The sequence below is a fragment of the Lipomyces doorenjongii genome (assembly GCF_038497915.1).
Source record: "Lipomyces doorenjongii strain NRRL Y-27504 unplaced genomic scaffold V1508scaffold_31, whole genome shotgun sequence".
Classification (NCBI taxonomy): domain Eukaryota; kingdom Fungi; phylum Ascomycota; class Lipomycetes; order Lipomycetales; family Lipomycetaceae; genus Lipomyces; species Lipomyces doorenjongii.
In genome coordinates this window covers 154,883-169,539 of record NW_027118098.1, presented here as the reverse complement: position 1 = coordinate 169,539, position 14,657 = coordinate 154,883, and the positions used below count along the sequence as shown (strand labels likewise).

Here is a 14,657-nt window from a genome sequence, read left to right as displayed (position 1 = left end):
GCGGAAAAAATTCAAAGTCAACAGGGCAAGTCATTACTATATTGGACAGCGTCAAGTATATTGCTATCAACCAATACAACATGAAAACAGCAAATACAGATGCGAGTTATTTCCCAGCACTAACTTCCACAAACTAGCTGGAAAGGTCCACAGTTTGTATTCCTGGAACGAGGATTATCGCGTATTTACTTCCTTCCGTTTCTTTAATTTCTATGTCGTATGCTACCAAACTTGGCGGTACTTCGTCAAAGATAACACTCACCTCATATCTGCATTCACGCTATTAGAATATATCATGTATTATTAACAAAGAGTCTCAGGACCACTAATCTATGGTGCTATCGGACTCTCACGCCCCATGTCCGACCAACATTAAACAAGTCATATTCTTCGCCCCTGCCTATTTATCAGATGGTCTCCTTGCACTGTCGCTTGTCATTAGATTTCTCTAGGAACTGCTGCCGTTAGCAGAATAACTATAAAACATTTCGGGATCGATCATTACACATGATATCTATATACAATTGTGTTGTACATAGCTTATGTAATACAATAATTCATTAATCGTACATGTCTCCGATGAGCATTTAAATGCATGGTGTTGCAACGCATTCATGATTGTTCTCCGAACATCGAGAATGTCTCTCCCCGCACGAAACGTCGTTTCCACGGCAACGTTAGACGCTGGGATTGCTAATTCATGAAAAGGAAGCATGACGCTGTCCATGCTTGAAGCACGCGGAAAGCTGACTGCACATATGTAGTGCGTGACTTACAAGCGACAACGGCAACAACATCAGGGTTTCAGGGTTATCGCTGATTGCTTCATATCAATGCCATCCATCGTTGAAGCCTCTGTAACCGGGGCGCTTATACAACAGTAGCATTTAGTTCAGGGTTATAGAGAGCGTAGTATTTACTACATATGGGTGTTGAAAATTTTCGATATATGTAACATAAGATATACGATGTGTCATATAATCGTCGGCGATATTGTATCGACAAGCTTGAAATATAGACGATCAATATCGGCAGACCTCAATATAGACGGTGCCCATTGCCGATTTGCCCAAACCTTGCTGATATCGTATCACCAATAGCTCCAAGACAAATTAGGTTGGTGATTAATATAGGGCTAGCTGCTAAGACTGTTGACGCTAACCATCTGCTTTCGGCTTGCTTATGGCAGCCGTAATTAATGACGATCACCGTTGGCCAAATTCAAAACCTGAGGGGCTTAACATTTACATGCCTTGCCAAAATGATCGGCATGTTTCGCCTGTGCTTGTCAGCAATTCTACTTGTGCAGTGATATCTGGATCAAACAAGGGAAATATCAGATTGGGAACAGTGTGTGAACGAGGATAGATGTGAATGATGCGAGGACAAATGATAAGTCATTCAAATGTAATTACAGTGTTATGAAAATAAGTGTCTGAAGAGTTAAGGTAGTTCGTCGTGGGATACAACTTATGGACTCTGGATCAACTTTAGTCCTAGAAACTAAGAAAGGATAATTACGCTGTCGTAAGATCTTTTTTATCTAATGAGATCAAAACATGTGCAAAATTGTCATCAATGTCGATTTATATATAACCATGTTCACAAGTCTGGATTACTTTATTACGTTGCATCAACGAGTGAGAGGTTTTGATCTTATGTACATATGCACCTGAATATTCGCTGCTCCCGTTGAACGGACCACTTCTCCTCCAGCTTTTCGGCCACACGCCTTCTTCACTTCTGTTCAGTCATTGGTTTAACTATTTCCAACCCTTTCACTTGAACGTGCTCATTCCATTCCCAATTGCTTCGGAAGCTGTGAGAATCGATCTCTAGGCATACTTTTGTCATTAGGTCAGTTGTCACAGCCGGAGAAGAACATCTATCAAAAGGGAACTTTACATAAATTGTCTGGTGAGTAAAGTGTAAGAGAGACTAGCTTCGATTTTTTGCAATACCGCATTCTGCACAATCAGTATGTCATCTTTATTGTCCTCCCTCGAGCGCATCTTTGTCGTGACGGCGGAGAAACCCTATAAGTTGTTGGAGACCGGGCTGCCTGTTGTGCTGCTAATATTAAGGCTATATACTCAGCAGCCGCTTTTTGCAGCTTTCGATATCTAGCTCATTTTACTTCCGGCAACCTCAACAAGTACCGGACGTGGATTGGCTGCCGTCACTCCGGTCCATTTTCGTTAAAGTATCAACTCCTTCGATGTACATCTTCCATCCTGTCTTCACACACGTGCTAATGCTGTAGCTTCACTAGCCCTGATACTACCTTCTCTTTGTCCCGTTTATTTTTCAAACTCATTCTTCTTAAGCAGCGCACTCCCACTTCTGACAGTGTGGATATCTAATCTCAACTCAGTTTTTCGGTAACTCTCTAGTACATTTTTTGCGATAAACGTACTTCATAAACGAGCGTGCCAGACCACCTACCAACACCACCGCAATCATGGATATCACCAACCACATTGAAAAAAATTTATTAAAATAAACAAAAGCATAATTCTATGATATTTTTTTAAATCTTTTTACTCGTTCGAGTATTATGACCAGTTTCGCCAGAATTGGCACGTCGTCTTTGCTTCGTTCGTTCTTCCCCATTGTTTCATTGTGTATCTGTTTATCGACCTCTATTCTCTGTATTAAATCGAGACTTTCCTGTAGTGTAAGCGTCCCTCCTTCCGAGGGTGGGGCCAATGACGTCGATTTGTCGCCTGATTCGCCTGATTCGCCTCCTCTAATGCTTGTCCCGTCAGCTTGAAGAAGCACGGACGAACCTTATCGGATATCTCGGCACCTTTAAGAGGGGGGGAGGGGGGGGGGGGTTGGGTTCGGGTGCATCAGATCTTAGCTATAGTACGTTAGCGAGGTTAAAAGGGATAAGCTAGCACCTCGAAAGCCTGCTTGAATTTTGTTCTCTGTCACAGTGGCCCGATAATTAGGGGGAAACTCGACTTAGGTAATGTGATTGATATTGATATGAACTTTCATTAGATCCTCGATTTGTCGTCCATACGCCTTCTATTGCCCATGGCTAAGTCGTCCGTCTATGGACGAGAACATCTCTCTGAGCTTGTAATGACCATCGCAGTTGAGATAATCCCTATCATGAAACCGGTTTCATCAAGGTTGTATATATCACCTCACATCACATTGCTTGAGTGTCTCAATCAGTTCGATGAATGTTGGACGCAGAGGAGATAAAACCGCGATGGCCCTCCATCAGTCTTACGTCGATACATACGACTGGGACAGGAATCCAAGTATAGGATGCGCTGAACGATAACCAATTCCTCGGTAGACGTGAATTGGGCGTACGCTGGGAATCGCCTGTGTGTCGTACGATTAATTTTGTTCGTCTTTGCAGCTAGTCAGTACACTGAATTTGGCCTCCCTCAATAGCTTGGATGCCTAAGGATATTCTGCCTTCAGAATCCATTGATTCAATGCCAATTGGTGGATCATTAATGATTGAAGTTGTGTGGTTGTGCTTTTAGGTGGGGTGGCATACTGGCTTATGAAATACGTTAATGTTACTGTTCTTCCATTCTTTCGTACAGCTTCGATTCCAAGGTCTATATTGGCCATTTGGAAGCGCGTAGTCTCATCAATTGATATAAAAACTCCTTCAATTGCATCTCTTATTAAGTTGAGATCATCAAATATGCTGCTATCGCCAGGTTTGTTCCCCGTGCCTATATATGAATTTGAGTCCAGAAAAGTAACAATGGGCAACTGTGTTGGAGTGTGTCGACGGTGAGCGCGGATGAGGGCGTCACCAGGCGACCTACCATCAATGGTTATTTTTAAGGCCCAAATACTGTGGTTACGGAAAGCATTTGAGCCAGAGTAACGCAAGAAGTGGTTACTGATTATGGATGGCCTTTGTAGCCACATCGCGGGCGATATGATTATGCTATGTATGGAGAGTGGTATTGAATTGATCTACTTATTCTACCTCCTTATTGTTCGCATTTACATCGTTACTTTATATTATGTTGTAGAGGCCAGGAAAGAGATATCATACTCATGAGGTGGATTGTTATACTCGGACTGGAATCCAGCGAATAGAGCGGGCTGATTAGTATTTCAGCGCATTCGAGAAAGCTCTTAAGCTAGAACATTCAAGGTGGGTGAAAAGGAGCTGGTTTGACTCCATTTAGTCCTTGGCGAGTGTTACTGCCAACTCTTGCGCAGCAATATACTCCTCAAGTTTCCGCTAATATTATGGACTAAACCTCTCCATTCTGAGGAGCTCTCCTCTAGATGGAACAGAATTAAAGCATGCAAATTCGATGTGTAATACAGCTCTGGCAAGCGATGAATGCCCTCCTTCACCAAGTTGGCGATATGCAAAAGTAAGGATGCTTTACTAACCCACGGAAGAACTTCAAGAGTGTGGGCAGTTAATAAGACCGAACCAAGAGTAATACGATCAAGCTACAGGGCGAATGGGTGTTTCGTTAGAGCTTTGAAATCGTTCGAGAGGCGGCGGAGAAACCTAAGGAAAGACGACCACATGCGTAGCCACGTAAGTGCCGAATTCAAGAAGTAGAGAATGGGTGACTTCCCTTAGCACGAGAATTAGTAGATTCACAGAGTACAGAATGGCCAACTTTCGCAGAGAATTCTTGCTTGTGTAACGACTAGAGCTGTGAATTAAAGAGTCTGGTCCCACAAAATATCTAGAGGTCAGCCAATATAGCTCGAGCGAGTCGTAGTTTGATTTGGTCAATTGCAGCGCGTAGGACAAGGTCAAATCTAGGAGTTTGAATGACCGGGTTCCGGTATAACGTTTTGGCGTACATTACTTTATATCGTCCGCTAATTTTGGAGATCCATGGGGAGTAAACCGACCATTCCTCTTTGGGAATAGTACACCTCGGTATCAAAACTCGAAGTGAATGTTCATCACCACTCCGTACGTAGACTAAGTTATCCCTGCTAGGAATCTCTTAATAGCACAGCAGTAACTGCAGGAGACAACAAAGACCCCGCCGTGTTAAACAAGCACGAAGGATGCTTTGTGACTGTCCTTGGAGAAAGTCCGCTTCAAGAACCAGCTAAACGACTCGTGGATCCTTACACAACTTTTGATGAACAAGAAAGACATCAGCTTGAAGGCATCAATCCATTAGCTTATCCGGAGAACAGACCCATGACTCCAGACGCAAAAAGAACTATGATAGACGTTGTCCAGCACTCTTCTGCGCCACTTCGCACCATTGCTTCAATAATTAACACCTCTTACGGACTGTCACTGTTGGGTAGAGACGTCTATAGTCGGACTTACGATTACACGCAAATCAAAGGAACATCGACCGCCAAACTCATACAGACATTACGGGATCAGGGGTATATATACCAAGTTAAGCTGGCACCGGACAATGCTCGAGGCATTGTCCTTTTCCAAGCCTGAAGATATTCAAAAGCACGACTACAGGGACAAATGCATTGATAGTACGTACAAGACGAATAAATTCCGATTGGCACTGGTGAATATTGTAACAGTGGATAATAACCTGGGCACTGTGAGAGTAGCATTGTGCTCTGTCACCAATGAGAAAACGAATGAGTACATCTGGGTTTTGCAGCAATTAAGTGAGTACAAGTGAGCTGTATTATGTGCCGACTAAAAAAAATGCCGACATTTGTACGGAAGCAATTGTCTTCCCCGTTGAACAACCAAAAGTTATCATCACTGACGCGGATAGTAAACCAGGAGTCACTTCAGGAGATGGCTGGCCAAGATTCGGAGGAGCAGGCAACCAAATACCAGTGGCGGTAGACGATGGAAACGAAGACGAGTATGACGAAGGGATTTTTGAGGAAATGCGGGATGGTACGCATGGGTTATGTGAGTGCGTCGGAGGAAAAGCATCATGTTGGTTATAGGAGGAAATGAACCGATACTTTTGAAAAATTGATGTGGCTATGCAGTGGCGTGAACACTCACTTCGGTTTTTTATACCGAGGTGTACTTTCTACTAGTCCCAAAGAGGAATGGTCGGTTTACTCTCCATGAATCTCCTTAATTTTTCATGCAATAATGTCGTATTGACATCAATTTGGTGCATTCCGTGTTGTTCGTTGTCGCCTAACATACTTCATAAAGTGTGGCACGACATAATAAATGTTAGGTTTAGGCGTATTTTCTGCCCTTTATTATGGCGTGGCACACACTCGCTTATGAAGGACGTTATGCAAGTAAAATATTAAGTGGCTCAAAACGCACTAAATCATCACAGCCTACACCTCATATTCTTGAGTGAATCCACTCGCAACAAGCCTTGCCTTGTTTTGAGTTGGAGATATCGTCACTATTTTATCATGAAAACCCATGTTGCATACTGCCTGAGGTTCTTCCGGTAACGTTTTTGAATTGAACTGCTGTACCTTATGTTAGTGCTGTTCATCTCCGAACTCTGAAGCCAGTCCAGCGCATAACATCTCCGGCAATTATCACGCTCGAATCGTCGGCGCTTCGTTTGTCCGCTTGGATCCATATCGAGGACCTAAGCATGGTGAATTATCTACCTTCGGTTCTCAGTAGGGATCGACGTCTATAGTGTCTCTTTTCCCTGGCACACTGTCTTATGACCTCCCGGTAAAATCTACCTGTAGCGCCATGCAGCTAGATAAAAACTGGACGAGAGTTTGTTGGAAATTGTTGAGAAAATATCTGAAACAGAATTGGAGAAGTAGTTCAACTATAGCAGGAGTAACAACAATAACGAAGTATATGGGGTAACGGGCCGGTTCCGACCGGTCGTCCCACTTCCACTCCACGGTATTTTTCGCTAAAGGCTATATAGAAGTAAACAACTAATGGTAACGTGAAGAACAGACGCAGTAGGATCCATTAGCTTCCAAAACAATGAGTGTAACGCTCAATTTCAAGTTAGCAGTCTACCTACTCCTCAATTGACATCACAGTCAGACGTCCGTATAAAAGCAGCAGAATCTACCAAACGCGGAAGAGAAGAGCCAATCCTTGCACGATGGATCTTTCGATGTTCTTTGGTTGGGCACTGATGAAGAGATTCCGCGTTCGTCGCGTTGGACGCGATCCATCGCGTGTTGACCCGTGATTGATACACCAACCAATACCAACTAACCGGCCGCGAATGGATCCATTGCTTCTTGAACCCATCTCCCATGACGGCAACTACCAGTCAATTGGATGTATCAGAATTCGGACCGTTGAAGACAATTCTTTGCAGAGTGACTGATTCAGTTACCAGGGAAAAATTGACCGGATCTTGGACTGAATGCGTCCAAATGCACAAAATAGGAAAGGATGAGGCAATCACAAAGCAAATCATCAGGGGTGTTTGGATAGGTGCTGGCCTGATTCCACATAACCCTCACAAGCTGTCCCCAAGCCACACCACAATCGCAGAATCAGGGGATCTCCAAGTTCCTTGCTTAAGAGCTGCTCCCCCCCCCCCCTCCCCCCGCCCAGATGGTAAGCTCCGAGAATCGATTATAGTCTTACGGTCAGCCTTGACCAGCCAGAAGAGACTTTCATCAGCAGTTAAAAGATTCATCGATCGCCTGACCCGGGTTGTTCAAACGCAAAATACGGCAATATTTATTAGGAGGATTCCACTCAGATTCTCCAGGCGAAAAAGGCTGGCAATATCGGTACATGAGGAGCCCAATTACATGGCAAATTCTTGGCTAATAGCAAAGAATTTCAAGTAGAAGCCAGTCGCAAAACGGCCCCGTGGGGAGCATAAAATTACGAACCGAAGAAAAGGATGAGACAAAAGAATTTTGCATATCTCAGATTTCGATCTAGTAGACTAGTTAGAATTGAAATAAGTCCGAAGACCTGTTGGAACGAGCACGCTACCCTATGCATACCTTACGTTAATACAAAGCAGTCAAAAGTCAGAAACATGAATACTGAAGCAACGGGTTTAAAAATTCAAAATATCTTTTCTTCATTGAATCCCACTTCTAAGAGCTGGACTCTGATTGTATGTTTCCCGACACTTTTGAGCCGACATCAAATTCCTAGCCTTTGATGAAGAACGTCCATTCCATTTTGACCTGTTGTTGGACCAAGCTGCCGACTCCAACTGACGTTTCGTCCTCACACTCCATAGAATAGTTTGATCACTGATGGGACCATAGAAAGTGTTAGAACGTGTACTGGCGTTAAAGGAGAATTTGAGGGATTGTAAAGCATTTACAAGAAGGGCATGAGGACTTCTACGCGATCCTGTAGAATTTAGCGTCAAGTAGCCGCGTGTTCCCGAACGGACAGAGAAGAACTTTAACATTGAGAAGTCCAGGTTCAGGATTGCGGTCGAGCAAGTCTGACTCCAACTCCAGTGATGGACGACGGGTTCAAATTCCAAGAATGTCAATCGTTCCAAATCGATTCAGTGTTCCTCCACCCAAGGGAAGTTGATGTGATGGATGGTCCAGCGAGGATTACGAATGCAGCAGTAGTGACATTCCTCATTCCCGCAGGTCTGTGTTAATTTGATTTTCAGGAACTGAAATGAGATGAGATTAGATTAGTTTGGCTGCAACGTACAACGATTATTGTTAATTATAAAACTGCATTATATATATCAACTCTCGGTTTACCACCGTGCACGATCTTTGCTTATCTAACCTTACCTATATCGCACCATTCACCGCGTGCCGTCTCGTCTCATGACAGATTCCACAATAGCAGACAGTTCATGCATTCATTACAGTGTCCCTTCTATATCGTTAAGAACACTCCTCGGTAATGCTGCCTTAAGCTACTGGTCATTACGCCAACGGGAATCTTATCCCGTATTAGGTCAATGCAGAACATCATTCATTAGTCACCCTGGTTGTCAGAAGCAGATTATGGCGGCTGCATTAGCTTCAAATGTGAAGATTCTTGTAATTCACTGAAATCAGCTGGCTTGGCGTAATATAGTGTCATACATGATTACTTAGGTGGCAGTGTTATGCAGTTGAAATGGAAGCCATAAAAAAATTTGTTCCTTCAAACTAGATGGGAAAGACTTCCCATATGAGTTGTGGAACGGGCACCTAGCTACCTGAGATCGTTCAGATCTTCTAAATGTCTTAAACGGGTCCTGGTCACGATATCCTCCTATCGTGACCATTATCAAATTATTCACCCAGGAGTGTAATCCTTCAGTCCCTATGACCTTGTACCGCCCTTGTGCGCTACTCTTGCTCCGGTACTTCTCTGGATGTGGGCTAACGTTAGTGACCGCCAAGCCATCATCAACTTACAAGCGATTGTATCCAAAGCAACGTGACAGCTTAGATGAAGGTGCAGAAGATCGGTTGCACCTGTCGCGGCATATTAAAGTCTAAATAATTAGAAATCAGTTGAAGGAAATTTGATGGCGAGAAAAATGCGATACAACCACTATTATTAATTTTGTCGAACTTTTCTAAGTGCTATGTCGGATATATAGGACCATCATTCACAATACATAGCAAACTTATTACAATAGCATTTATTCAATATGGACGGTCGTAGTTAAAAGCCAATTCATCTACGTACAGACTCACATCAGTTAGTAACTGTAGACGTACCATTACAACGAGACTTTGACTAGTTATTAAATTAGTTCATTCTTAATATGGAATGTACGTCTAAATATATGCTCGAACTAATGCCTACGCGTGCAAGCTTGTATCATATTACGCCCGCTCCAAAGCCTGAAGTTGGACCAGTTCATGGTACTTTCCTCCCAATACCAGCAATTCTTGATGTGTTCCTGACTCAAGAACTTCACCTGCCTCAAAGACATAAATTATATCAGCATTCTGAATTGTGCTTAATCGGTGTGCGACAGCTATTGTAGTGCGACCCTTCGCCGCAGCATCTAGTGCTGCCTGTACGACTTTTTCGGATTCAGAATCAAGAGCAGACGTGGCTTCGTCAAGTAGAAGAACCTTCGGCTGCCGAATAAGCGCACGAGCAATGGCAATTCTCTGTTTCTGACCTCCAGAAAGTAAAGATCCCTTCGAACCACAAATTGTATTGTAGCCATCCGGAAGTGACATAATAAAATCGTGAATGTTAGCCTGCTTGCAGACCGCATATATTTCTTCATCTGCGACTGTTCGCGAGGTACCGAATTCAATATTCTCTCGTATGGTTCCGGCATACAATGTAGGCTCTTGCTGAACAAGTGCAATTTGCTCACGATACGCATTAATGTTGAATTCACTAATATCCTGTCCATCAAGAAGGATTTGTCCCGACAATGGGCGATAGAATGATTCAATAAGACCAATTGTTGTACTTTTCCCACATCCAGAGGAGCCGACTAGGGCTACATATTGTCCTTGCATGATCTTTAAATTCAAGCCTCTAAGGACAGGAACTTGAGGTCGCGTTGGATACCTGAAATGGACATCTCGGAACTCCACATCGCCACGAACATTGTCGGGAATAATGCCAGTTTCTGTCCAAGTATCAATCTCTGGGACAGAATCTAACATCTTTTTAATATTTGCAGTGGCAGATTTAGCCTTGCCCATATCAGGTGCAAATGAGAACATGATACCAGCAGCCTCAGCGCCGACAATGATCGTCGTATAGGTAACATAGAATTGAAAGAGAGTATACTCGTTGCGTCGAATGAAAGAGCTTCCATACCAAAATGCAAGAGCCAGAATAAAGTACTGCATACCCTGGGCAATACCATACCAGAATGCAGATCTGTTGGATGCACGTTTACTGACGCGGCCCTGCTCTTTAATAATAGCTTGGTAATGAGCCATGACATCATGCTCACGGGTCAGCGAAGCCACTGTACGGATAGCAGACGTGGCTTCACACGCATAGCTGCCTGCCAATTCGTTCGATTTCTTCGTTGTGTTTTGAAACACCGAAAGCACATAGAACCTCCAGAATCCACTGGAAATAATGATTGGAAGACAAGCGGCGCAGACTATGGCAAGCTTCCATGCAAGAGCCAGAGCTAAAATAACGCCAGAGATGATCATCATCAAAGAATTCATAATTTGGCCCATTGTAGCGCCACCAAAGCCTTTTCAATTGTTATCATGTTGAATAGTACAGAGGAATCATATAGCATACCTTCAACATACTGAGCATCTTGCGACAACATGCTCGTCAGAGACCCGGTTGTATTCTCGTCACGATCATAGAACGAAATATCCTGACGAAGCATCTGTCTGAATGTACTAATCCGGATGCGACGAACTAACTTCTGAGAAGTAAAAGAGAAGAAAGCAAGAGCTAATGCGGTGACAACAAATTGGAAGCATGCTAGCATGAAGAAAAGACCGGAAAAAATAGCAATTTGGCGAGTCATATAGTCATAGTCTGGAATAGCCCCAAAAGCTTGGACACATCTGCCAAAGAACAAACCCATAGCGTCATAACCAAGACCGGTGATAGCAGACATGATGGCGCCCAAGATGTTATAATGATTCTCTGCAGAATTCAACTTGTATAAAAAAGAGACCAATTCCCAGAGCGAGTAGTCAGCAGGATCAACATCGACTCTCGATGGTTTCTGACCAATGACTATGCTAGATATAGAAACCCCAGTTTCGGGCCTGTGAAGGCCAAGTAGTCCATCTTCCTGAAATTCTTCCATCTGACCAGATTCAGCGTCGATCACGGTATCAGCTGTGTCAACATTATCCCGGGCTTTTAGTTTTTCCTTTTGCTGTTCAATCTTCTGAGCCTCAACAAGATTGCAATATTCACCTTTCAGCGCAATCAACTCATTGTGAGTACCTTGTTCAATAATGACACCACGACGCATAACAACAATGTTATCAGCATCTTTAATCGTCGATAGACGATGAGCAATCACAATAGTAGTGCGATTCTTCGACGCACGATCGAGAGCTTCCTGAACAATCCCTTCACTTCGAGTATCCAGCGCCGATGTAGCTTCGTCCAAAAGCAAGATCTTTGGGTTCCCAACAATAGCACGAGCAATAGCAATACGCTGCTTCTGACCGCCAGACATCAGAAATCCTCTCTCGCCCACACTGGTGTCTAGACCTTCCGGAAATGTGTCAATAAATGCCATGGCATTTGCTTGCCTGCAAGCCTCCTTAACCAGTTCACGCTTCTCAATCTCAGAAACAAATTCGTACTGCGTGCCGATAAGACCATGAGCTATATTCTCGTAAATCGAACAACCAAAGAGCGTTGGCTCTTGAGAAACCAAGGATATTTGCTGACGAAGCCATCGAATGTTAAGGTCATTGATGTTGACGCCATCGAGCTCCACTGCACCTGAAAGAGGATCGTAAAACCGTTCCAACAGCCCGATAATAGTAGATTTTCCTGACCCAGACGCACCAACAAGCGCAACAGTTTTGCCAGCTGGAATTTTAATGTTGAATTTGTTGAGAACCGTGACATTAGGACGGGATGGGTAGACGAACTTCACATTCTTAAGCTCAATATTGCCCTCAAGGTTTTCTAACTTCTTGCCGGCTTCCGAATATGAGTCGATTATGGATTCTCGGTCAATAGTCGCAAAAATCTTGACAGCCGCAGCCATACCATTTGTGACACTTCTAGCATGTGGAGAAATATTACTTAGGGCATAGGTGCTAAGAATCATACACATGAGAGTCGTAACGACACCGCCAACCGTCTCTTCGCCAGCACGAATAAATCGAGCACCCTGCCAAAATCCAAGAGCATCGTTGGAATAGACACCAAGCCACATCACACCGGTTACCGAGCCCTGTGTTCTCATCAGCGCAATTGAACGGATAAATTATACCTAAATCACGTACAAGAGCAACACCGGCCTTGAACGCCCATTTCTCGCTGATAGCAAGATAATTGTCATATTTCGAAGCTAGTCGATCTTGAATACCAAATGCATGTACGTTTCGAATACTGGACAGTACTTCTTCGGCAATAGAGCCACCGGTAGATGACCCCTCAAGCGCCCTAGTATAATAATTTGCCATCTTATTCAGTACCCATGCAAAAGAGATCAATACAAACGCGGCAATAGACATCATTATGAACGTCAGCTTATAAGCACGAATAAATCCAATTGCAAACGCAGCGACAAACATTGTTCCATTGGATATGATATACGAGACTTTTTCCGACATGCCTTCCTGAATCAGAATAGTGTCGGCTGCGATACGAACCGTGATTTCGCCGGACCCGAGTTTGTCGAAGTAGCCAATGTTTTGACGAAGCGTCGCGGCTAGATAGTTCTCTTTGATGCGACCAGAAAGAACTTCACCCCTATCGATGAAGATGTAGATGGCGATATACGAAATTATGATATCTACAATACCAATGTAGACCAAGTACCTACATGACGTGATTCGTAAGCTCTGCTCAGAGGACTTCACCTCAGATAAACTCACAATGTCAGATGGTTAACCTCGGCCTGGAATTCGTCCGGGGAAATATATCTGAGTTCAGGTTCATAGTATCCTGTATTGCTATACTCGGCATACGTACTGTTAACCTGGTGGTGAGCAGTGCTGTTGTGGATGTCATAAAACTCAAAATTTGTGCCATTGTAGTATCCTACGTTCTGTTGCGCAGCGTAGGTAGTAAACGTCTGAGTTATACTTCCGAAAACAAACGTCATAAGTGGGCGCATACAGCCATCTGCAATTGCGCACACCGTTGATATCAACAAGAGCATTATATCTTTCGTGGTCGCGTATCTGTAGAAGGAGAAGAAGTTGATGACGGTGGGCTTGATCGTCACCTGGTCGCGGAGGATCTTCGCCTCATGCTCAGGCAGATGACAGAACTCGTCCACCCCGAGGAGGTCGACATCGATGAATCTCCCCTTTTCGTTGTCTATAGTCACGGACGAAGCTTGGGAGGACTTGTCGTATGCATCAGCCTTGACAAGAGGCGACTTTTCGTCGTCCACGCTGGAGATCATGTAAGCAATACTTGTACTCGGGAATAGCGTGAACCTGACATGCACCCGGAGATGGAAATGCCGCGAGCAAAGGAGGAGAGCAGAGATAATCTCGGGCAATCAGAATAGGGCGTGCGGCGCCTACCGGCCGGACTCGTCCTAATGTGTCGCGTCGACTCGATGTTTAACACGATGAGTGAGTCAACGCGCACCCACTTGCCGGATCTCGGAAGTCGGACCCATCACAATCCTGGCGCAAAGGTTGTTTAATCAGAGTGCTGCTTCGCACCATTCATGTGGCGTTCCCCGGGTCAAACACACCATTCCAATACGTTCTTAAATTAACATACTTGCATCAGTATAGAAAGTAGTCGGGATAATTTGGATCGCTACCGCTGGACGGATCGATCATCGCGGCCGCAGCTGACACGATACAAGAATCCTGACCCGCGTGAACGAGAAATGTACTGATAAGAGCGCCTGAGCCGCACAAGCTACGGTTAACCGACTGTGGCATGCTAGATAACTCGGCTTCTATACATTGAAAGTCTGCAGCTCACAGTCACTCAAATCCGAACTCGACGCAGAAGCACGACTGAATTATTACATAAAATATCGTGCTGCTTGATTCTAGTGAGACAGAGATACAATAACCCCTTTTCTAGTCCTGCCGCTTGAGGGTAGCAGCCGAGGCCTGACGGTAACAACGGCGACCAATATGATTACGTTCCGAATACGCCACTTCTGTTCATTTCAACTTAGCAA

At 44.1% G+C, this 14,657-nt stretch overlaps 1 protein-coding gene across 1 annotated transcript; it reads right to left on the bottom strand.

Annotated features, from left to right (window-relative positions):
- Positions 1–9,393: 9,393 nt before the first annotated feature.
- Positions 9,394–14,068, bottom strand: V1508DRAFT_440006 (P-loop containing nucleoside triphosphate hydrolase protein). Its single transcript, XM_066942242.1, has 4 exons — positions 13,378–14,068; positions 12,784–13,321; positions 11,093–12,731; positions 9,394–11,042 (listed from the first exon to the last, which is right to left on the bottom strand). Exons 1-4 carry the CDS (start codon positions 13,911–13,913, stop codon positions 9,685–9,687), a joined length of 4,071 nt encoding a protein of 1,356 aa, XP_066795288.1. The 5' UTR covers positions 13,914–14,068; the 3' UTR covers positions 9,394–9,684.
- Positions 14,069–14,657: the final 589 nt, after the last annotated feature.